The 26,683-nt window shown below is 36.4% G+C and overlaps 1 protein-coding gene across 9 annotated transcripts in view; it reads right to left on the reverse strand.

The window, feature by feature from the left end:
• The window catches only part of SLC38A6 (solute carrier family 38 member 6), an 80,587-nt gene that overhangs the window by 49,583 nt on the left and 4,321 nt on the right, over window positions 1-26,683 (reverse strand). For all 9 annotated transcript variants that reach the window (XR_008961376.1, XR_008961377.1, XR_008961375.1 and 6 more), the window contains exons 4-6: window positions 14,341-14,393; window positions 11,155-11,194; window positions 1,129-1,207 (exon numbers count right to left, since the gene is read on the reverse strand). Coding sequence is in view for 5 of the 9 variants with exons in the window: in XM_026480425.4 (XP_026336210.1) it covers window positions 1,129-1,207; window positions 11,155-11,194; window positions 14,341-14,393 (172 nt within the window). In the remaining 4 variants the exon portion in view is untranslated. The remainder of the gene's footprint in view (window positions 1-1,128; window positions 1,208-11,154; window positions 11,195-14,340; window positions 14,394-26,683) is intronic.

Genomic DNA, 26,683 nt, shown 5'->3' on the forward strand with positions numbered 1-26,683 from the left:
ATGGCCAGAAGAAGTAAAATCAATTTCCTGAGGTCACTGACATGGATAGAACACGTCTCCTTAGTCTAACGTTCCTGATTCTACCTCTCAATGCCCTCAGTTCTTAGCCCTAAACTATAAAACAAATTTGTCACATAGAAGTTTTTGAGTAACAGAATTGTCCTGAATATTTTTACAGCAAATGAAAAAGTGAATTTCACATAGCTCTTTCTTATAGCAATTGTTCATCAAACTAAGAGCATAAAATTTAAAAGAAGACAAAGCAAGGCAGTTGTGGACATCAAAGGTGATAATGAATGTGGCCTACACAAAGGCACAGTATCTTCTGATGATGAAAAATCATTACGGACTTCCAGTTTCTATTCAGATCTAAAGTACACCATACTTTCCTTATAAATATGTATTTGCAGTTGTCTAAGTAGAACTTTTTCACGGAAGCCAAGTTGTAAAAGCTAAAAAAGTTAATTTTTAAAACTTGCCCTGCCGTCCAGAACAAGTCCAAATATTAGAGCAAAACGACCAAATATTTAAGTCTAAAAGTCTGATAGGTTTTTGTGTTGTGGTTTAGAAATTATGTGAAATCACTTGATGACACTTCAAAGAATTTATTCTGTCAAGTGTCCTTTTCTCAAAATTTCTTTTTCTATGCAATGAAAGGAAAAGTATAATAAATTTGATTTTTCCCATAAAAAGAGATGAGTCAAGAGTCTTTAGAACCCAGTAATTTTTAAATAATAAAGGAGAAAGGAAGTATAATGTGGTTTAGTATTGTTTATAATATTGTTAAAAACCAGGAAATGAAATCATTAAGTCCCTGCAAATCATTTATTTTTTCAAACCACGCTCTGGAATAGAAACCTCACAAGTGTGGTTGTAACTTTATCACTGTGGTTTGCGGAGAAGCAACAGCAGCATGATCCAGTCCCCTCCTTTGTTTAAGACCTCTCTCTCCATACTTTCCACCATCCCCCATTCCCTATATCTCAATCTTTCATATTCCCAGAAATTTCTCCTTTCCTCTTCTCCAAGAGATAGTTCCTCTCCATCCTGCCCTATTTTTCCGTATCATTAATAAGTATTTATTGAATTAACAAATTTATGGATACAACCTGAAGTATTTTTTCTTACCCAGTATGGTCTCCAGACAAAAATTCTGAAACAGCAGCAGGAAGCTCTGTTTTAATAATTAAGAGATAAGACGACATAGCTGCAAAAAGGATAAAAATAGGTCCTATTAGAATTCTATAATTTTTAGCCATTTAAAGAATAATCTATACAGAAACACAGATGTCCATTAGGGCTTTGACAACATGTGGAAGATGAACTCATACTGCACGATCCCAAAGGTATATACACACCAGGAATGGAGATAAGTAACTTTGTAGAGAATAACTGGTAGTTCATTAAGGATCCTTTGCTTACATTTCAAACCCAAGACAAACTATTTAGGTAAGAGAAACGGTCTGAATTACAGGCCTTTTATAAATGAAATTTTCTTTGAAGTTTTGCACAAATTTGTATGTTATCAACCCTATGCAAGGCATTAGAAGTTAGTTTAGCAACAACTGACAAGAAACAGTTAAATAAGTACAGTTAATAATTCTGATTACTTGTTTCTTCTTACTAGAGACAGCCCCCAGAAGTCTCCCTCCCTCCCTCTTCCTTTCTCTGCTTGCCTCCAACACACGTTATGCATGTTACTATAAAATAAAAACAGAATGCATAATGAGTTACATTTTAAATTGTCCTTTAAAACTGATTAGGAAAGATTCAATGGAAACAAAGGGACAAAACTTACAACTTTTATTCCATTTTATTAACAGGGCTCATCTGTATTATGCAATCGCAACCTGAAGCTAACATTACTTCTTACATTTTATCTGACAGGATCCAAGAAAGAACTAGCTTTTATAGCATTTTAATAATGATCCTATTTCTGATGTAGCTACAAAAAAACATAAATCCTATAAACCTTCCACCATATATTAGGAAATATTTTAATATGGTTATGGAATATAGAACTCATCTATATATAAATACTTGAGTTTAAGCTTACATTTTAAGTACACAGAAACCCAGATGATTGGAATCAGCGCTTCAGTTTAACAGAGTAATAATCTCTCTTTCCCCCAGAGATTAAGGATATATTAAAAAAGGACCAAGAATATATCCAAGAAGAATAAAGAGCATACTCTGTACGCACATTAATTTTATTACTTATTTATATTTCAGGAAACACTTCACTTTCTCCTTGGACGTACAAAAGCTAAGAACACAAATGAATGCCAAGTCTGAATGGTAAAAATCTGGGGAAAAATTGATTAAAAGGCTCAAATGTTTAAGAAGAGTGTGTTTTTCTCTAACAACATATGTAAACATAGCTAAATTTCTCCACAATTATTACACTGTTGTGTGACTACTTAAGAAAGAAAAAAAGGAAATATACTAGTTCGTATATAAATTTATATAAAGATAGACAATAATTACACACACAGACAGATACACATAATGTTTTAAGTAAAATGATGTACCCATGGCAAAATAAAATTTAGAACAGTTAAGTAATCATTTCTCTGCAATGAAAATACATATATACACATTTATGACTACTTATTCTTCCACAAAAGTACAGTTGTCGAAGTACAGCCTTCTCCCCAACAGAAATACAGTACCTTTCTTCAAACTCTTTTTGTCTGGGGACATTACAATTGGCTGTCTATGAAAAGGTGTTCTGTATTGTTCACACTGTCAAAAGCAAAAATGCAGAAGGAAGGTTCAGATTAACCTCCTCCACTCAAGGATTTGGGGTCTTTGTTTATAATATTTTATCTATTCCAAAGAATCATACACATATGGTATAATGAAAATCATGAGCTGAATTTTCTGAAACTGGCCTAGAGCTGTTTAAATGTATCTTGCAAGGAGAAAAAGCGGCAAAAGTACCTTAAACACAAGGAATGCAGACTTCCTATACAACGTAATTTATTATCTGCCCATCAGTCTTTCTTGCTTGGATTAATCCAACACCACATGCATTTCTAAAGTTTCAGGCATTCATCTCTTTCAGTAATTTTCTATTATTTCTTTTAGATCTTTAGTTGTAAAAGCTTCAATGAATATGATATCATATTTCTTTCTAATATACAATCTGTCATTCTTCCCAGAATTTCTATTAGCCCCTGGCTAATCATTTGATCACTTTTATCCTCTGTTGTAGCCTTAACTCTTTGGTTTTCAAATGGGAGTCCTATTTCATTAGATTCCAGTCTGAAGAATCATGTATATTTCAAGAAACATGAACTCACTAAACATATGCTTCTCTCTCAAAAAGAGATCTCAGCATACAAGATATAACAAAACATGCAAAATACTGCTTCTTTCTTAGGGAATGCTGGTGTTTGTCTTAAGAGCTACAAAACCACACAGCTCCTGACGAGGAAAAGCCCCAGTGATTAAGCAAGTAAAACAAAGACAGACATTATCCTTTTCACTATCTTAATTATTTGTTCTTAACCACAAGTAAACTTCCATGCAAGGACTAGCACCTTAACATATTACATATAATACAGAGAAGAAACAAAAGAGATTACCAAAACACAAAGTAACTTAGGAAATACATCTTAGATTCACATAAAAAGGACAATTAGCTCAATAAAATAAAATAGAAAAGTTTTAAAGACATAATATCAATAGTAAGGCTTTGTTTTTAACCAAAAGGTTCCCTAGATCAAACAGCTGCCTGCCACACCTCTTGTCTCATGTCTTCTATTAATGGCATAAGGAAGTGTTTAGAGACTTATCTTAGAGACAGGTCATAAGCAAGAATTTGTAAATGATTTTTGCTGACATCAATACATAGCATAGACTCCTAGTTCAAGACACACCATGTTGTACTCTAAATTAATAGCTGTGTAACAGGGTCATCCATTTTAGCCATGGTTATGGTTAAGTGATTCTGGCCGCCACACTAACAAGCCAGAACTGGTGCTAGAAGACATACCTTGATGACAGGTACTCAAGCCATTACAAATCATTTAGTTTTACCATGTTAACTAAGTAAGTATTCTTTTCTCCTTCATTTTAAACATAACTAATAGAACCCATTTAATGGAAACTGCCCTGAGAAGGAAATAAAAAAATCTGTCAATCTAATCAAAACACAGAAATTGAGAGTATTCTTTGAAAAACATGGGGAAAAGCAACTGTTATATTAAGAAATGACTAAAGTAGGGTAAAATCTGATTAGGCAATAGCAAGTAGTAAGGTATTAATACTGGTTGATCTAATCATAGAAGAGAAACACATGAGCAGGGAACATGGAGGTTGAAGGGAGAGATGTCAGAAACAACAGAAAAGGGGAAAGGGCCCTGCGAGAGAAGAACCACGAGAACAGTGAACATTTTGGGGTTTTGGACGCCTAGTCCATGTTTCACAGTATTCTAGTGATTTGCAAGCTATTTTCTCAATTAACCTTTACTACAAAACTGTGAGGTAGATATTTATTTCACAGATACAGAAATGGAGGCACGAAGAAGTAATGTGCCCAAGGTAGTGATGGTAGAAACAGCCAGGCTGGCTTGAGATTAACTGTTAGGGAAAAGTGCAGGAGCAAAGCGAAGAAGAAATCACCACAGCAAAGAAAAATAAGGGAAGTCTGTCAAAAGGACCACTCCCTAGAATTTTTTCTTTTTTCATCGGCATTGAAATAACAAATTGCTTACAAATGCTGAATTCAATAGTTAAGATCAAAGAAATGAATGAGAAGTCGTAAAAACACTGTGTTCGTTTCACTTTGACATGTATTTTCAATGTAATTTATTTCAGCTTTGTAGCTGGTTTGGTGAAGTTATTAGTCCAAGATTGCTCAGAAGAGCTAAGGAGTTTCCTGAGGGCCTCCACTGCATCCACGACTATGATTCTAATGCATCTGCAACTGTGACTGTAATTCAGAGGAAAAAGCTTCCTATTCTCACATATTTGAGATATTAACATCAAACTGAAATGTAAAAAAAAATTAAAACAAAACAAAACATAAAACCAATCCCTCTTCCCAAAAACCCTGTACTCTTATGGACTGTTTTTCCCAGGACTCCTTGAAAAAATATAAAGCCTCATTTGGAGTCTGGGCCTAAGAAATCATTAGTTTGCAAAAATAATTACCCTTTTTGTTAAACTCTTAAAATACACGTATGAAGATAAGATTACATACAGCTATTTTTAAAACAGAATTAAGTTTTCAGCACTTGGAAGAAGTTCAGCAACTTCTTAAAGGATTAGTCAGCCAGCCCTAAACAGATGTACTATGGGAGGAAATAATAAGTTTGCCTTTCCGTCTGAGAGATTCAGTTTTACTTCAAACATGTTTTTAGTCAGGGATAGCAACAGGTTTATTCTATTCAACACATCTTATTAACCTGGGGTTCCTCCTAAATGTCCAAATGCCAGTGAAAGTCTGTCCCCACTCAAAAGAGTACACGACACAATCTCTTTTTCTAAACCCCCCCCAAAAATGTCATTTCCCTAATCTGTAAAAAAAATGGAAATCAAAACATATGGAGGAAAATTTTCTCCATAACCCTAAGAAAATGTTTGTCTTTATCAAGATCTTAAATTTGAACACAATGGGAGAATATTTACTATTCTGAAATCCTATAATAAACTTCAATAAGTCACAGGAATAAATGATAGAGCATAAGGAATACAGTGGAAGATATTGCAACAGCAATGTAACAGGACAGATGGCAGCTATGCTTGTGGTGAACACAGCATAATGTATAAACATGTCAAATCGCTAAGTTGTACACCTGAAACTAATGTAACATTGTGTGTCAACTATACTCAAATAATTTGTAAAAATTATTACTAAGAGGGGCACCTGGGTGGCACAGTGGTTAAACGTCTGCCTTCGGCTCAGGGCGTGATCCCGACGTTCTGGGATCGAGCCCCACATCAGGCTCTTCCGCTATGAGCCTGCTTCTTCCTCTCCCACTCCCCCTGCTTGTGTTCCCTCTCTCGCTGGCTATCTCTCTCTCTGTCAAGTAAATAAATAAAATCTTAAAAAAAAAGTTATTACTAAGAAATACATTACTTTCAAAACCTTTAAAAAATTTTTTAAAGATTTTATTTATTTGATATATATATAAAGAGAGAGAGAGGGCACAAGCAGGAGGGGGAGCTGGCAGAGGGAGAGGGAGAAGCAGGCTCCCTACTGAGCAGGGAGCCCAATGCGGGGCTCTATCCCAGAACCCAACTGGGAACATGACCTAGCAGAAGGCAGATGCTTAATGGACTGAGCCACTAGGTGCCCCTCAAAACCTTTTTAAAGTGACATGTTGCCAGTAAATTTTATCAAAAGAAGTACTTGTGGAAAAAAAAAAAACCCTTCCTTCCAAATTTCCTATATCTTTCCTATTCTAAAACAGTGCTTTCTAGAATTTCTGGACAGTACTGTTTGGGCTCAAAGAAGCTATAGTATGTCTACAGATGAGCTGACCAGCAGATGGCGTTGTAACAGCACTCCCAACCCCAGTCTCCCAGGGGACAGTACCAACTAAAACACCTAAAATGACTTCACTATCCTACAATTAAAAAAAAAAAAAAAAAAAAAAAAGGCAGAAAATGAAACCAAATAGTTTCTAATTTACCTAATATTAAATCATGAATTTTAAAAACATTGAGACTCTGAAATTTTTATAGTTCTCAACTGAAAATGATCTTATTTATACCTCTCTGATTATGAGATTTAGAAATTGTACTGCTTGAGTACAAAAAAGGGTTGCAGAGTTTCTCTTAAAACTTAAGATTTCCAAACTGAGGTGTTAATCAAGACTGCTGGAGTAAGGTTTGTGGGATCTGTGCCAGACTGGAAAAGCTGGATCATTCTAGCACTTTCAGGAAGTTCCAGTAAGACTAATGCTCAGGGTTCTGCTTTCACAATATATATAGCAGTGATTCAAACTTTAATCTCCTTTAAGGAACTGGAGCTTTAAAGAAGTAATATGCTATCAATAGGGGTCCCTCATATTTTATACAGAGCAAAGTAAGAATTTAATGTACTCTTCAGAGCCACTCACGTTTCCACACTTTGAGATGAGTGGGATACAAAACCAAAAAAAAACATCAATTAACTTCACTTTATATCATGCACTTCTAGTTCACAGGACTTTCTCTGGTTTGACTAAAAATGATTTGGGGTTTACGGCTTGCTTTCTAGGAATATGTTAGCCTACTGAGTGGTCTATCTCAAGAGTTCAGATGAATGTGAGACTAACTACTTACTTTGGTTTTTAGGAAAAGAATCTCATAATGCGACACAGCTAGAGAACTACGTGGAAACTACACACACTTACTTGCTACGAGGGTTCTTACTCCTTTTACCAGTAGCCCACCAAATTCAAACCCTAAGCCAGAGTTCCCTCGCCTGTAACAATATTCAATATTGAAACTTCCAGATGTCTCTTTTCTGACTTTGTGTCCCAGCAGGAAGGACTCTCAGCAAATGCCACTCCAGCACCTAAGGAAAGAGGCAGCTGGCGGCTACCACTAGGACTTATTTCAGTCCCCTAATTCATCATTGTGGGGAGGAGATCAGGAATTGTTTGGAAGCAGTAGAATACCTACTAGAGGGCTCTCCATATTCCAAAGACAAAGGTTTCCATAAGCTTAGAATAAGAGTGCTAAATTTAGTGAGTCACATTTTTTTCTATCATAAAGTTTAGAGATTATTCAAAGACACTATATTTTTCCAATCAGTTTGTTAGACTACATCAGTGCCCTGTGACTAATACTTGGTGCCTTGTTGATGCTGAGGGAAAAAAAGTTTCCTGTGAAGTTGTGACAGTAAATTCTTTCCAAAAGAAATTATATACTCACTAATATATTCCATGGTCTCCTCCTCCCAGATGATCAATTCTCTTCCTCCTAAAGAAGCACCGAGCCAGGCTGCTGGCTTTTCCTTCTCGCTCTCCTTCTCTTATTCCTTCCTTTCTTCCTATAATAAGCATTACTTACTAAATGCCTACTATGTGCTGGGTACTAAAAACATGAATGAATGAGTAAATTATCTAGATTTATGGAATAAGGAGATGTAGGCGATAACTGGGTCTTCACTGAAACATCCCTGTAACAAATACTGATCAAGAGCAATTCATGATCATTTTGACGTTAAAGGTCTCTCTGTTCTATTTTTCTCATAGATTCATCAGGGGCATAGAATCCTAAGAAAACTGAAAAGTGTTTAAATGTTACAAAGAACAGAAGAGCACATGGGAGTAGGGGCAGAGGTAGAGGGAGTCTCCATAGGGCTCGATCTCACAACCCATGAGATCATGATCTGAGCCGAAACCAAGAGCTGGTCACTTAACCGACCATGCCACCCAGGTACCCTAAATCACTTTTTCTTAAAAAAGATTATAATATAAAGCAAATAAGCAAATCAACATACGTAGACTCGAGAGAATTGATGATTTTCTGCCACCAGATGCAGGAATCCTTTCTAGGACATTCTTTTTCTAGAACATTTTTTTAATTTCATGTTTGGCTTTTCAAATATTTAAAGCTAGTGATCAGTCTAGCCATTCCTTTTTCTCTTTTTCTTGATAAATATATCTAGAATATTAAAAAATACTTGGACATACCTCATACAAATCCTATTCAGCTCTGTTCAGTTCAACAAAGGTTTATCAAGCCTCAGGTATTGTGCTAGGTTCCGGAAGTACAAAAAGAAATGAGACCTAGTCCTTGCCCTGCAAGAGCTTACAAGAGAGTAGGGGAGAAAAACATATATATATATACAGCTTCAATCTAATAAAAAGTGCTAAAATAGATCATGCACAATAATAGTTAGATACAAGATTAAAGAACAAGGAAGGGATCAGAGCGAAGGATATCAAGAATACAAAAGTGGGCATTTTGGCAGGGTCACACACTTGGGTCCGAATTCCTGGATTGACAATACTGTATAAGGGGTGCGTGGGTGGCTCAGTCGGTTAAACGGCTGCCTTCGTCTCAGGTCATGATCTTGGGTCCTGGGATCAGCCCCAAGTCAGGACCCTGTTCAGTGGGGAGTCTGCTTCTCCCTCTGCCCCTCCCACCTGCTCATGCGTGTGCTCACGCCCTCTCTCTCAAATGAATAAAAAAAAAAATCTTAAAAAAAAAAATTCTAGGGGCGCCTGGGTGGCTCAGGCATTAGGCGTCTGCCTTCGGCTCAGGTCAGGATCCCAGGGTCCTGGGATCGAGCCCTGCGTCTGGCTCCCTGCTCAGTGGGACGCCTGCTTCTCCCTCTTCCACTCCCCCCATGCTTGCGTTCCCTCTCTTGCTGTCTCTCTCTGTCAAATAAATAAATTTTTTAAAATCTTAAAAAAAAAAAATTCTACATAAAATGCCAAATAGTAGTTCAACCTAATCTAAACAAAATGTGATGGTTCTGAGTAATAAGATAGAGAGAATAATGAGGAATGGAAAATATTAAAATATACACTCATATAAGGGGCACCTGGGTGGCTCCGTCAGTTAAGCGTCTGCCCTCAGCTCAGGTTATGGTCCTGGGATCCTGGGATCGAGCCCCTCATCAGGCTCCCTGCTGGGGGTGGCGACCTGCTTCTCCCTCCCTCCACTGCTCCCCCTGCTTGTGCTCTCTCCCCCTCTCTCTCAAATAAATAAATAATATCTTAAAAAAAAAATATATATATATATATATACATTCATATTAGACATTACAAGTACACATTTAAGCAATTATATTTGTTAAGACAAGATAAATTATTCTAAAGCAGATCTTAAAATCAATGGCATTATACAGATTCATAAAGGAGGAAACTGGTTATTGTCTTCTAGCACGAAGAGTGAGGTAGTGTATATTAGGAGATTATTTGGTATGACATCCAAGAAAGCTTTCTTCTCTTTTTTCCATGAACATTCAAAGAATTAAAACATGAATGTTCAGGATTCCCAAAACAATAGCAAGTATAATTTATTGTTGGAATGTTAATTTTTTCCTTGATCAAGAAACCCATTAAAGAGGGAATTTGGCTGAATAATACTTAAAGTAAAATAGCTCAGATCTCTTGAGTATGAGTTGAACTTTATAGTAGAGCTGCCATTTTTAAATTATTTTGAACTGTTACACATAAGAAATAAGATTAAGATTTCCTCTGACCATACAATCTTGTGTAAGGTCCAAAATGCATGTCGACCTTCCCTGTGTATTTTCCTTTAAACTAATAGCATTTATTTGGCCCTCCAGTTAATGGTAAAAGAAAACTGAGGACTTGTTCAGCGCTATGTAAGTTCTTCACCACATATACAAACATGACTCCCATATTTTGGATCTAAATGCTTAATACATTTAGTTAGAACTGTCTATAATTAATAATAATTTTTGTTTCTACATGGTTCTCGATATTGGGATCTTTTTTAATGAAAACAAGACACAAGATAAACGTGAGAATGGTTCTTATTTGTTTCAGGTCGGTCTATCTATCTATCTATCTATCTATCTTAGAGAGGGAGGGGGCTGCAAAGGGAGAGTGAGAATCTTAAGCAGACTCCACACCCAGAACTCAGACCAATGCAGGGCTCAATCTCATGACCCTGAGATCATGACCTGAGCCGAAATCTAAAGTCAGACACTTAACCAACTGAACCACACAGGTGCCCCAGGTTTATTTATTTTTTAAACTACCTTGTCATTTTAAATTTCTTGGTTATAAGAGGACACTGCTTATCTATACCAGATTGTTCACAGCCCAGGAAACATCACTCCCTCCGAAGCAGTATATGCCAATGTTGTAATTAGGACAAAAGTAGAGGGGAAATATTTTAGAATCACCTGGAGAGTTTTTCTACGCTGTACCTTACCACTATCACAACTACAGAAAGCCAATGCTGTAGAGGTGTATTGCAGACCTAATAACAAGACTAAAATCAAGGGTTTACCTGGAACTAAATTTAGAAGCTATTGTCCTACAAGGGCTGCTAATAAAAAGGATCTTAAAAAAAGAGAGAGCGTGATGAGGACAACACTGAAGGTTTCTGAAGATACCTATGTGTGCAGAAGTTCAGGTTGCCAGCCAGAGCTGTAGTAAGGCAAGAAACAAGAGGAAGACACGCTTGTCATCACATTTATGCATAAGCAGTGCACTCTCAGTCGCTCACCTCCAATATTCTGAATTAGGATGGTGCCTGCTACCGCCGCCTATAAAAGAACAACTGTATTTACAAGATCAAAGAAGAAATAATATAAAAGGAATAGTATCTTATTAAAATGCAATAACCATGACTAAAAAACAGATGCAGAAGCGAAGAGAAATTGAAAGTACTTTGTCAGCCATTTGTAATACATAAAACTATCATCACACAAAAAGCCCTTCTTTAATAGTTCCACAGTTACTATAAAGAATGCTTTTGAAAATATTCTTGGCGGTCATTTTAAAAAGTTGTGTTAAAAAGCTACTAACTGGTGATTATCAAAGTAGCAGAAAATTGAAATTAAATCTATCTGGTCTCATTTTCCCTTTTTCACTGCTTTAGGAGGTAGAATGAGACGTTGCTTTAGTAGGTCGACTGCTACAGCCTGAGGTGTGCTGTGCGGATGCTGTTTTGCATAGGAGGAAATTACACAGCCCGAGTGTGTCAGTGTGGCATACGACAACAAGCTTTTGAACATCCTGACCCAGGAATTAGTAAAGCCTAGAGCAGAAAATTCGAGAGCCCATATATTCTCAGATCTGAAATTTTAAGCAAACTATTTCAGACTCAGGAATATGGGGTGGGCTTAGTATAAAACAACAGAAGGTCGTAAAGACTATAGTCTAGTGGAGAACTCCTTCCCTTTCAAAAAGGGGCTGCTGCTCAGCTCTGGCCAGTTGCTGCCACGTAAGAATGCAGATCCTAGGTAGCTGTATCTTCTATATTTCTTTAATTTTTCAAGGAAAGTCAGAAACTGAATTCTTTCAAAATTTCTTAACTCTTAGTTGGCAATCAGTTAAAAATTAAAAAATGTAAGCCAAACCAAATACGCCTAAGGACTAAGTTCAGCTTGTAGGTTTGCTGGCTTGTGATTCCGAAATGCTTCCTGGGAAACTCAAGATACCTTCCTTATCCATTCTTGGTAATCTGATGCACTCACAGGAAATGACTAAATATTCGATTTCCACTTGGGCCTTTCAATCACATAAATCTTGGTGAATCCGCACCCCCAATGGATATTTGGAGTGGACTAGCTATCTAGGATCATTCAGTTCATGGACTGGGAACAGATCACCTTTCAGACTCACCTCTACTAGGAATTCCATCAATGGCACATCATTTGCCTCTCCTGGAAACACTAGGGCCCTGGTCTGCCGAGCAGGGCTAATGACAGGTGTCTTTGAAGATGGAGTAGTTGCCAATCTCACTTTTCCAGAAGCAACTCCGCATGTCAACTCATTTAAAAATTAGTTACAAAATGTTACAGTCATTTGTGAAAAGACTGTTTTGAACTTTTGCGCACTATCTTTCATATGCAATGGATGGCTATTGTCAGTCATCCATGAAATTTGGATTTCTACTAATATATTGCAAAAAACAATAAGATGAACTTACTCATGATTTTCTTTCCATCTTAAGTGCTGAATTTAAGCACTCAAGATCTAGAAAGTCAGTATGTCTATCTACCTATCTATGTCTTCAGTGCCTACTAGAATGCATGGCACATGGTATTTATTCAATAAATATCTGTTTGGTGAGTAGATGAATTGATTTATAGACAATTTTAAAAATCTTTCTTAAAAAGTTCAAAAAATTTAAAAATATTTCTTTAATTCTCAGAACAATGTTATTGTATCCTGTCCTATCCATTTCCGCATCATATCTGGAAAGAAGGAAATAGGAAGTTTCAACCCAGCTGTGGAAGTGGAGAGGAAGTATAAAAAAGGAACAACAGCAACTCCTCATTAGAGCCTCCTCTGTCTGTGTACCTGCCTCCTAAGAACTGAGTGCCTACATTAATGACAATGCAACTATTCCAGAGTTTTAGGGAAAGGGGGCTCTCCATTCTTTTAGATTCTGCTGCTATTCAAGGAATGCAGGAAATACCAGTGTGAAATAACAGTGATGATCCTTAGAGTCATATTTATAGATCATACGAAATTAGAGAGTTTTCTTATATAAACAACATTTTCTTCTTCCTTGGTTAAACTGGCGATACAGGAAACTGATCATGATTATACCAAACATCCCTGTCTTCGGGAAAGAGAAACTGTTATCAGGACGATTAACAAAACCCTTTACCGGCAAGTAACATATTCTCCAGTTTGTTCAAATTGCAGGTTATTAAAACAAGGTCCAAACCATGAGGCTACACAGCACAATTTAAATATTTCTTTTTGTACTTTAAAAACAAAGTTAGTTTAGATGTAAATACAGGTTTTTTTCCCCCTGTTATGTAGCTATATCTTTTTCCTCCCAGACTCACTTCTTAGAAGTTGGTTTGGCCATCTACAGATACTGTATCCTTTAAGATTAAAACCAAATAAACAAACACAAAACAAACAACAGATTTTCAAATGAAAAGAAAAAGTCCAATTTGCAACCAACATGAAAATGGGTTTTAGAAGTGTAATAGATCTTGAGAAATTAAGTACTACAGCACTCACAAAAATATTTAACTCCTGGTTACCTGTGGAAGAAGACATTGTTTCCTCTACCTCTCAGTTTAGTTGTATGTGCCTATCACAAACAAATACCCAACAAATATTGCCGTCATTTCTATTATTCTGAGGAGGAAAGCAGCTCATTTAGAGTCTGAGGTTCTACAATGTAATACTGGCTTTGAGTAACTGTGGACAAATAGGCCCCTTCATTTCTCTGGGCCTTAATTTCCTCGCCTACAGATGATGGAAGAGCTTGATCGTTTTTTAGCACTGTTCAGCTCTTAAGTGATATAATCTTCTAATTATCAGTTTTGTAAATAGTCATGCCATAATCTTAATTCTATGCTTCTTTGTTTTCCTATCTTTATGAGGATTTACTCAGTTAATAAAAATTAATTTAAAAAAACAGGCCATTGTTACAGTTTTAAAATTATTCAAGTCACTGCTCTTCTTCATAAGGGTAAAAAATACTAACAGATTTAAGTGTTGAATTAAATTTATTGATGCATTTTCCAGAAGGGCGTATAGAGAGATTTCTTCTCTTTGTCTTCCTGTTCCCATCATTTTGCCTTTCTTCACTTTAGTTTCCTTTTAGTCCCCTAATTTCTTTTAGATATCCCTGCCTCTTTTAACTAGAAATGGAAGGGGAAAAAAATGTCTATATGGATCTTGGAGACAGTAAGGAGAAAAAAAACAAAACAAAACTTACCTTTCCAGGTAATCCAAATGCAAAGAGTCCAAGATCTTCATAAGATGTCACAGCTGTTAAGAGAGATTATAATTTTTATTTTTACACAAAACTATTCGTGTGCCAAGTCTTACAGGGAAGACAGCTATTCCACCACTACCTTGAGCTATTGGATTGTCACATTAAAGTTAAAGCAGAAGTAACCCCTGCTGGGGAAACTTTTGGAGACTTATGGTCTGTAAGGACAGGCTTCTTAGAATAAGTAGAGCTTAGCAAATCCCAAGGTCATCTAATGACCACCCAGGCTGCAGTAGTTCAAATGCACTAATTACCCAAGAACAACCCCACTTCTCCCTAAACAGCACTGGCATACTATACTATCCAAAAGCAAGTTTTCACTAGCAATAGTTTCTGAAAACTGCATAGGTAACTAAGGTTAATGTATGAAAGTTGAATCATACTTTCAGAGACATTCACTTTTCCTCACCCATAATTAGTAGGGCATACACTTTCTTTTTTTATCATAAGAATATGGAATTACATTTTCATTCCACATATTTAAGAAATGCAGGCATAGAAAAGATGAAAATTAAATGGCTCATAAAAGAACCAAATTTGTCCTTAGCCTGTATAGCTTCATGCTCTAACTAATGACACCACCAGTAAAAATGAGAAGTAAAAACATTCATGTAATCCTATAGTTCAAAAAGTGCTTAACCTTACAGTACTTACGCTAAAAAGAAGCAGACTAGCAGATGCTAAGGCCTGGTACAGAACACCCTTTTCCTACGGAGTCTAAGATACAGTCATCATTTTTTAAAACCAGTTTTAATATATTCTCTCAAGACATACATGCGTTTTCTTTAAATTGTCACTAACTCAACAAAAAGCACCTCTGTACTTCTGTATACAAAGACCACCAGGTTTGTAAAGTTAAGCATTTTAAAAACCATATATGGCCTTTACATGTTATACCTACGAAGTTGGAAAGAAAACTGAAATGTTGAAAATATAAAATTACTAAAATACTAATTAAGAACAAAAATGTGAACATTTTTAATTGCAAAATTTGAATTATTAACTTTAACCTATTATCAGAGTTGATGGACGACACAGGTATTTTTTTTAAGTGTATTTACATACTGCTAAACACAGTGAACAAAGACAATTTAGTTTTGATTTTGGGATATATAACTTGATTATAAGCAGGAGCCTTTATACTTTAACAATGAAAGACTTCTACAATAATCTTAGAGGGGTAGATTTTGGATATAGTTTAGAGCATAAAAATTAAAAAGCAGAGTTACAAAACTAAGAACTGAAATTTTTTCCTATGTGAAATGCCAAAATTCTTTTCTCCAAATATACATATTCTAAAGTGAATTTCATCACAAAAATTAACAATATTTTTAAATGTTTTATTATGTTATGTTAGTCACATATTTTAATCAACAAATCTTTACCAGTTTGTTTTAATTTTCTAAACATAATTGATAATATTATATAGGGGCACAATTCCTTAAATTTGACATTCCAAAGCCTTGGTATATATAATAAACCAGAAAAATTATCTAAACGTTAGCTTCTATATAATTTGACATTGAGAAGGTAAGTTTGCTGAATATTATGTGTATGTGAGCCAAGTCACCAGAAGGTCTCTGTCACCGAAGTATGAGATTAAAGAAACACCACTGTTCAATTTTAGCATCTCTCTTTAATATTGTAGTTAAAATTATCTGGGTTTTTTTTAGATTTTATTTATTTATTTGCCAGAGAGAGAGAGAGAGCGAGAGAGAGCAAGTGAGCACAAGCAGGGGGAGTGGCAGGCAGAGGAAGAAGCAGGCTCCCCGCTGAGCAAGGATCCTGATGTGGGACTCGATCCCAGCACCCTGGGATCATGACCTGAGCCGAAGGCAGATGCTTAACTGACTGAGCCACCCAGACATCCCTATCTGTTCTTTCTTAAGAAGAACTTTCCTTCCAAGAACTTAAAGCAAGGAGGCTTTTCGGTGTCACAAATGGGAATATACTGAATAACTTGCTTTTAAAATGACGTATGTAGAGGTTCTCGGTCAATGAGCAAGTTAAGATGATACTGATCCAAAAATTTAACTAAGGTTTGTTTTATCTTTGAATAGTAGAAAAGTATATACAAGTATAGACTGTATATATAGTAACCATGAAAAGCAAATAAATTTCCCATAAGCAAAAGTCAGATACTGAAGGATTCCAAAAAGAATTGGTATTTCAATTACCTAAATAAATTAAACATTTATTAATTTTTATATTACAATACAACCTTTATATCAGAGAAAAAAATAATCAAACTGATAGCTTCATAAAGTAAATGTACTTGCAACTCCTGACGGTAGTGGCATACATTTTAGCAATCTCACCCTTGCTGTTACTTTCTAGTTTTATAAAAATATCTCTAAATACAGCAAACTCCCAAATTCAGAGTGAAAAACGTTTAGACTTCTAAATGGAGACCGAGTACAATGTTCAAATCTGCATTCTATCTTTCATATCAGCATGTCTGGCTAGCCATTCAGTTTTGCCGCTGTCATCATACTTCTTTTATGTTGCAAAAATTAGAAGCATTTTCCCATGTCTAAGACATCATGAGTATGAATAATGGCTTCTGGCTTAACATTGAGGCTTTACTAAAATATGTACACAGTCAGCCAAACGCTTTATCTCTACATATTCTCTTTTTAATGGTTTTCTGGATCATCTCAACATATAAACCAAAACAACCCTAGCGAAATATTTTTAAAGTTCTGTTCTATCATTTGGGCAGTTAAGATGCTAGTAACAGTGTAAACTGGTATGATGTTTGGAATGTAGTTTGAACAATGAACCTTTAAAATATTTATAGCATTTGGGGGCGCTTGGGTGGCTCAGTTGGTTAGACAGCCGACTCTTGATTTTGGCTCAGGTCAGGATCTCAGGGTTGTGAGATCAAGCCCCTTGCTGGGCTCCACACTGCCGCTCAGCATGGAATCTGCTTGTCCTTCTCCCTGCCCCTCCCCCAGCTCACTCATTCCCTCTCTCTCTCTCTCGCTCTCTCTCAAATAAATGATTAAATAAATTTTAAAAAATATATAACATTTTACCCCTAGGAGCTTGCACCTTAGGAAATAAGACTAAAATCAGAAAACATTATATGCAAAGATTATCATGCATAATTTACACTGAAAAAAAAAAAAAACCACCACAAACCACCTACATGTTCGATAATGGTAAAGTGGTTAAGTATATTATAGTAGGTATACCCAATACATTAATATGTAGCCATTAAAAACTATGTTTATGATAACATGAAAAATGTCAATATTGAGTGAAAAAATTGATTTGAATAGAATTCATAAAATAAAAAACATAAAAGAGCAGGATGAACTATAAACTGGTAACAGTGATTGTGTAGTCTTGTCTTCCTTTTTGGGGACCATAACGGGCTGGTGGAACTTTGAAAACCATACCCCTTGAATAGTTCTATTTCCTCCACCAAATATCAGGGTTGATTTAAGCTGCACCTTTTCATTTCTCTGGTGTTTAGTAACTTAATTATCATTTGGTCTACTAATAAAGGATATTTTTCTGCTCTTTCATATGATCAATGTTTTAATACCTTATTTATAAAGTGAAAATGTTTTGAGGGATCTCAAAAAGATGTGGTAATGACCAGTCACATTAGAAGCATATTCCTACAGAATAGGAATAACATTAATTATGAAAATTATAAAATTAATTCAGTCTTTTACAGGAAACCATACAAGCAGTACTTGGCACAATTCTCCTTAAATAAATAACTGAAAGCAGTCGTTAGCAATCTATTTTAGGAAATTATTTTTTGATATTAAAGAAATCAATGCTATGTTTTCAGGAGGCAGAAAGGCTGTAAATCTTAACAAGTAAATTGGGGGGAAATTTCTTCTTTAATGTACCATCAAGGCACACTTTAGTGCTATTTTGGCTAGACCAAGAGTTTAGCCTCAACACGAATCATTTGAAAAGCTGCTTCCCATAAAGTCATGGAATATTTCCAGCTAGTTACTCCAGTGTTCTGTCTGCTTTGCATTTTTTCCTCAATGAAATAGGACAATTAATAAACTCTGGTTACAGTACAAAGCCCAAGTTTCAGCAGCAGCAATATTATCTTTGGATCTGAATTGAGAGACATGAGTTATTCAAATACAGTTCAACTCTCAGAAAGTTGGCCATTTGAAATGCACCCTTATTATTTTGAAATTCTTTTCTTTCTTGTGCTTTCCATCATTTTCCTCTCACCTTTTTCTCCCTAAGAGTGTCAGATCATTCATTTATCAAGTGTCTACTATGTAACTTCTACGATGTCTACTATGTAACTTCCGATCTTTCTCAATATGTAATTAAATGTCAGTTTACCCACTAAATGCAGCATGATTTTAAAGAATTTGATGTAGGAAAACAAATAGGATGCTAGAATACTAGAAATATTCTCCTTTCAAGTGGCACAAAGGTTGTGATATCTCATGTGTAGAGAAAGTTCTAGGATCCCAATCTACTGCTTAGCTCTGCTGTGAACATTTACAGTCTTAGCCTATAAATGCTATTCATTACTTTTCAAATTTTAGACTCACCTTACAGATAAAACGTGAATGAGTTACATATGATTACAAAACAGAAAGTAAATATTGTCAATCTTGACAACAGAAAGGTAGAGCAGGGAAATATGAGAAGTATGGGAAATAGGGAGAGGACAGGTGAGAGAAAGGACAGGAACACTAATATATCACATAGCAGAGAGTCAAAGGATGCTGTCTAAAGTCCATGGAACACAAATGAAAATTTAAGTGTATTAGAGTTACGAAATAATCAGCTCACCACAGGTGGGTTATAATACCCACAGGAATTTCATTTCAGATAGTAAATGGAACACTTGGAATTTTTTTAAAGAAGGTTGTTGCAATGGGGGCACCTGGGTGGCTCAGTCAGTTAAGCATTTGGCTTCAGCTCAGGTCATGATCCCGGGGTACCGGGATCGAGCCCCACGTCAGCTCCCCACTCAGCAGGGTGTCTGCTTCTCCCTCTGCCCCTCCCTCAGCTCATGCTCGTTCTCTCTCTCTCAAATAAATAAATAAGTAAATAAATAAGAAGGGTGCTGCAACGGACAGTGTTGAGAATCATTGCTCTAAAGGGCTTAAGTAAAAACCCCAAATGGTGAGGACAAAGGAGACATTTTACTCCTCATTTATTTCCTCATAATTGCTAACAATTAAAATCCTAGTAAAAGAACTCTAGCCTTACTTTAGGAAGAGGAAGTTAGGGGGCTATGCTCTTTCTTGGTGGGCTCTAGAAGGACCAAAATTCTCTGGAAGCAACAAGCGGTGAATCCCAGTATCTTCCTTGACTCTTTTCAACCACCTCAGTTGCTTTTCACTGGCTCAGCAAAAACTCCAAATTCCTTCGGTAACACATGTCTATCTCTTCAGTTTCATTTTCTCTTTCCATTTCATTTAACTCACACACAAATAAACTATTTTTGGTATCTTGAATAACACGTAGTACATATCTTTGCATATGCAATGTTCTCTCTTGCCTTGTCTCCTAGTCAAATTCCTTTTCAGCTCAGTCCTCCAGGAATATTTACTGATCCTCAACCCCCAACCCAGAGAAGGCAAATCACTCCCTTCTCTGAGCCATCACTATATCTAGCCCATATTCAAATAGCTGGAATCATCACACTGCCATTACAATTTTTTTTACTTACATATTTGTCTCCCCAATTAGACTGTGAACTTTTTCAGGGAAGGAAGTCTTACTTATCTCTGTATTCCCAATAGATAAAGAGTATTGAATAAATGAATGAACCTCTACCCTGGGCTTCAGTTCTAGGACCCATCCATTTCGATATACGGCCAAGCAACACAGGGGCTAGGGTACCAACCCCGTGCAGTCAAAAATCTGCATATAACTTTGACTCCTCAGAAACTTGACTACTAATAGCTTACTGCTGACCAGAAACCTTACTGATAACAGTTAATTAACACACATTCTGTATGTTATATACATTATACACTGGCTTCTTATAATAAAGGAAACTACAGAAGTGAAAATGTACAGAAATCATAAAGAAGACAAAATACATTTTCCATACTCTATATAAAAAACCCACATACAAGTGGATCCACACAGTTCAAACCTGTGTTGTTCGAGTCAACTGTTCTTCAAAGTCCACCCATCCACAACTGAACTCATTTTTACTTTGAATCAATGCCTCCTGCTATGTTCTTATCTCCATTTAATGACACTATCATTAGTCCAGTGTCTCATAAAAGAAATCTGGGAGATATCCTTAGACTTATGTCCTTCTCTCTAATTCTCCACATTCGGACATCAGCTCCTCTCAAGTCTAACTCCCTTAACCTCCATATTTCCTAATGCATTTCTTTCTTGTATTTCCCTCATTAATGCTTTGTTCCCATCTTCCAGTATTTGATTCTTAGACTTCTGTGACAACCAGGCCTCACTGCTGACTTACTCAGGTACTGTTAGTGCAAATTAGAGCCGGACACATGAGAAAGGCATTCCTTTCAGGAAAAAGACAAAGAAAAGGGTCGTCATGAACACAAGGCAAGCATGGCCTGGAAAGCTGACTGTGCCTTTGTGAAAAACAAAACAAAACAAAACAAAACAAAACAAAACAAAACACTACTCCAGAGGCGGCTGGGTGGCTCAGCCAGTTAAGTATCTTACTCTTGATCTCAGCTCAGGTCTTGAACTCAGGGTTTTGAGTTCAAGTCCTATCATGGAGCCTACTTAAAAAAAAAAAAGCTCCTTCGGTCCGGAGGTAGCTTTTAGATCAGCTGCTCAGTTGTCCTAGGAATTCTCTTTACTTCTCTCCTGTGCTAAATTCCCTATTTCTTTGATAGATAACTTTGGTAAATGGCATCCTCCACTGCTCTTTAAGTAGGAGTGCACAGGAAATAATTTTTTGAGTCTTCGCATGTATGAAAATGTTATTATTCTACCATCACACGTACATGACAGTTTTGCTGGGTATAGAATTCTACACTGAAATCATTCCCCCTAAATTCTGAAGGTATTGCTAGAAGACTATAAAGTCTTCTTACTTAAAGTATTTGCTGGGAAGTCATTTGCTATTATAGTTCGTGATTCACTGTATGAGAATTTCCTTTGTTTCTCCTCTCTGAAAGCTTCCAGGACATTCTCTGGGGTTCTGATTTTTCACAATTATGTGTGTTGGTATGAATTATTTTACAATTATTATATTGGATACTAAGAAGGATCCTTTCAATCTGGACACTAATTTCCTTCAGTTATACAAACTTTCCTTGTATTATTCTGTTGAAAATTTTCTACCATTACATTTTTTCTCTTCTCTCTTTATGGAATTCCAGTTATTTGCGTGTTGAGCCTCCTGAACTGGTCCTCGATTTTTGTATCTTTTCTCTCTCATTCCAAGCTCCTTGTCTTCCCCTCACCCCTCTGCCTAAAAAATTTCCTTAACTCTTTCAACCCAGCTACTAATTTTAAATTTTATTTTTAATTTCTAGGACTCTTGTGTTCTTATTACAACCTTTTAATAATTTCTTATCTTTGTCTCAAAAATGCAATATCTTCTTTTCATTCTCGGAAGCTATTCAATATAGTATTTTTTTTCAAGTTTTCATCTGGTCTCTGTACTTCTTATCTGTTTCTTTTTTCCTCTGAGTTTGTTTCTTTCTTAATTGGGGGGAAGAGGGACAGAGAGAGCATCTTAAGCAGGCTCCGTTCTCAGCACAGAGCCTGACGTGAGGCTGTCTCACAAGTGTGAGATCATGGCCTGAGCCAAAACCGAGAGTCTGATGCTTAACCAACAAAGCCACCCAGGCGCCCCTTTAATTTTTTAATAAACTTTCTTTTTAAGAGCAGTTTTAAGTTCACAGCAAAATCAAGCAGAAAGTATGGAGAGTTTCCACATCGCCCCTAATCCCAAACACGCACAGCCTCCGCCACCACCGATGTTCCCCACTAGAGCGGTGCATTTATTACAAACAGTGAGCCGACACTGACACATCGGTATTACCCGAAATCCACAGTTTAGAGTTCACTTTTGGTGCTGTACATTCTATGGGTTTTGACAAATAAATAATGACATGTATCCATTAGGAAAGCATCATACACAGTAGTTTCACTGCCCCCAATATCCTCTGTGCTCTTCCTATTCAGTTCTCCTTCCCCTCTACCCACTGGGATCCACTGGTCTTTTCACTGTCTCCATAGTTTTATCTTTTCTAGATTGTCATAGAGTCAACCATTTTTTTAAAAGTATGCTCCACACCAACATGGGGCTTGAACTCATGAGCCTGAGATCAACAGCTGCACGCTCTACTGAGCCAGCCAGGCGCCCCAAGAATGTCATATAGTTGGAGTTGTACAGGATGTCGCCTTTTCAGATTGGACTCTTTCACTTAGTAATATGCATTTAAGGTTCCTCCATGTCTTTTCATTGCTTGATAGCTCATTTCTTTTTAGTGCTGAATAATATTGTCTGGATGGACCACCATTAATCCATTCACCTACCAAAGAACAACTTGGTTACTTCTAAGTTCTGGCAACTATGAATAAAGCTGGTATAAACATTCATGTGCAGTTTTTTGTGTCAACATAAGTTTTCAAGTCATTTAGATACCTAGTAGTATCATCTAGATCTGGTAGTACAACTGCTGGATCAAATGGTAGCCTCTACACCTTTTCATCAGGGTCGTCACATGTGTGTCAACGTTCTACCTTCAGAATTATAGAACGGGTACTTCCTCACATTTGGAGCTTGCATATGGAATATGAGGGGAAAAAAAGAGTTCACCATAACTCCAAGATCTTTGGCCTAAGCAGCTAGAAGAAAGATGCTATCATCTACTTAGATGAGAAAAGAGTAAAAGGTATAGATTGGAAGTGCAAAATTGGACAGTTCGGTTAATTTGAGATGTACATATTAGTATACAAGTGGAGATGTCATGGAAGCAGTTGGATATGAGACTGAAATTCAGCGGAAGAAATCCAGGCTAAGGGCATAAATTTTACGGTCACCATGAGCCCTAGCAAGTATTAAAGAATAGAAATCAGAGGAATACTCCTGGAGTACTCCAATGTTTAGAAGATGGAAAGACGAAGAATATTCAGCAGAAAAAAAGAGGAGTATTCAGTGAAATAGGACGAAAACCAGAAGAGTATAAGTAAGTGTCACACAGAAGAAGGAACAACTAACTAGCAAACGCTGCTGAACAGTCAACTAAGGTGAAGACTGACAACTGACTGCTGGATTTAGCAACTAAGTGTAAGTCACTGGTACAATAAATTCAATGGAACGGGAAAGCCTAACTGGAGTGGGTTCAAAAGAGAATAAGAGGGGGGAAAAAAAGAGAGAGAGAGAATAAGAGGAAGGGAAACTATCTGGCATAAACAAGTCTTCTGAGGAGTTTTGCTATGAAGGTATGGAGAATACCGAAGGAATGTGGAGTCATTCTTAAAATGGAAGAAATGACAGAGTCTTTGTAAACTGACAGGAGGAAAATAAAGGAACAAAGATGATATAAAAGAAGGAGAAGGGAGAGAGTGCCTGGAGGGATGTAGGTGAGAGCAGATGGGATCACAGCAGAAGAAGAAAATCTGGCCTTTAGATAAGAGCACTAAGAGTTCATCCAAAGTGACAGAGCACATGGCACAAATGAAAATGAGAAGGTGTAAGTGGTGGCAAGAGCTTATAATGCTTATTTCTGAGTCCTTCTATTTTCTTAGTGAAATACAAAGTGAGGATAGCAGCTAAGAATGCAATCAAGGAGAATGTGTTGAAAGTTTGCGAGAAAGGAGACGATATGAAAATCATCTCCGAGATAGCAGAGTAAGCAAGTAAATGAACTAAGGAAGTTAATAAGGGTTGTGTGATAGTGTCATAGGTCCACTAGACACCGAATTACAGTGATGTCAGTCTGCGGGGCTGTGCGTTTTTCTTCAGGAACATTCAGTTGCACAGGTGCATGTGTGAAGCAGGCAGAGTCACATTTAACCACGGTTGGAGCTTTGCCAGAGGAGCAGGATGACAAAAGGGAGGAGCAAGGGAGTGCCTGTAATAACACACCATGAAACTTCAACTCAAGATACATGGACAAGAGAGTGAGGGAACGTACAAAGGTGGTAGGATCAACGAATTCCCTCTGCTGATAGTGACGTAGAGATCAGAGGAGGGGGCCTACGGGTTTATTCCCTAAACACAGAAGTTTCCCCAAAGAATCACAACAAGCCACTGTTTCTGAGACAGCAGTGTGTGCGACACCTTGAAATCTTTAAGGGTTTGCATCAGTGAGAACTCATAATAAAAGCTAGCACGGACCAAAGACTTAGCATTTTATATACATTACTGCATTTCATTCTCACAACAATCCCAAAACGGAAGCATTATCATTACCATTTTATAGATGACAAACTACAGCTGGAGAGATTAAGGCGCCTTACACTACATCAGCTCCCACACAGTCTGCAGAGACCCTATATAAAATCCAAAATAGCACAATTTCACATGAAGAAATCCTTTATTTTTATAAACATTTCTCTTGTACTCCAGGCAAATAAATGAAGTTATTTTGTAAAGATTTATGACAGCTCTTTCTCTGACCAATCAATCTGATCTCAGTAATACTCCTTTATGACAGTCTAATACACGGAGGAAAAAAATTAGCTACATGTTATTCTCTAGTCTTTTATGTGTGTGTGTGTGTGTGTGTGTGTGTGTGTGTATATATATATATATATATATATATATATATATATATATATATATATATTTTAAAGCCTACCTCCATAGAGAATTTTACAATGACTGAAGGGATTCAACAGAAGACAGGTGCATCAATGTGTATGAAGAACCATGAAGAAGTTAGTTCATAGACCAAGTAAGCTACAAAAATAAAGGAAAAAGAAAAAAGAGAAAGAAACAGAGATTTTCAGTTCATATGCCCTAAAGTAACAGAAAAGAACAAGACAGTGTCAGAATTTTAAAGTTAAACATAGATGAACTGAAGGAGAAAAAAAAATCAGCATTACTTGGAAATCTTCCTAAATTGAATATTACTTCCAAATCATTGAAATTAATAAAGCATATTATAACATTTTAGTTAAGATACAATTGCCATATGGTTGACTAACATATTACTCTTTCAGTAGAATCTATAATAAAATAACCTATTAAGATGTTAAAAACTACCACAATTAGGTAAAAATAATTTTGTCACACAGAGAAGCAGAATTTCAAAACGTGTCATTAAAATTCCAGGCAAGTTTCAGCAGGATTTATAGACATTTATTTAATGCTATTATTCCTGAATTTGGGACGCTGTTACGAACAACTTGTAGTTTCAGATTAATATCACTGCATTGCTTCCTAGTATTTTTATCTGTCTGCACTGTCACCCAAGCCGCTTGAAAGCAAAGGCACACACCTGCCGGCCGGAGAGCCAAAGGCGCTGGTACAAGTTACAGCTGTGAACTGCGGATCCGAAAGATTGTTGCACAAGAATCACCGGGAGGACTTTTAAAAACGTATTTCTAAATCGCACCTCAGATTCGTAGACATAGAATCCCTGTGGTTTATTAATGTCTGTTTATAAAAAGATCTGCAAGTATGTCTGATGCATAGACAGATGAAATAGAGTAGAGCTGAGAATTTAGAACCACGCTCTGGAGAGTCTTAAAATTCTCAAGAAATACCTTTGGGCTTCTCTCACCTGTTCCAGCCAGAATAATCCCATTTTTATCTATTTTATGCATCTATTCTGCTTCTTAAAAGTCTGAAAACTACAAAACCTGAAAAAGCAAAGCGAATTCATCCACATAAGAATTAAACTCATGATTCTGGCATCAAAACTGACCTAATCCAAACGTAAAAGAGACCAGACAGATAAAAAGATCAGGACTGTTGGACACAGAATCTTTGTTAATGCCATAAGAAAAACTCTATTAAAGCAGTTCTATAATTCATATACTTTTATTCATTGCAACTGAAAAGAACTTAATACATGACCGAATCAAATAATAAAGTTCCAAACGGAAAAATGCGTATACACATCTATATTGTTTTAATTGCATATAATTCTGTCATTTACCAAAAAACTACCTTATTTTAGACTTGCAATTAAAAATATAAAACCATCTAAATGAATCTGAAGTTTAGTGACCTTGCTTCCTACGGAGCAGGCAGGAATAAATGTGAAAGGTGTTCTCCCTGAGGAAATAATCACCCCAGGAGAAATACGATCAGAATAAACGCCTGTCTACTGCTTCCCCAAAACATGAAGTTTGGATTCTTTAAACACCTTTCAGGTAT

The sequence above is a fragment of the Ursus arctos genome, unplaced genomic scaffold (genome assembly GCF_023065955.2).
Source record: "Ursus arctos isolate Adak ecotype North America unplaced genomic scaffold, UrsArc2.0 scaffold_25, whole genome shotgun sequence".
Lineage (NCBI taxonomy): Eukaryota > Metazoa > Chordata > Mammalia > Carnivora > Ursidae > Ursus > Ursus arctos.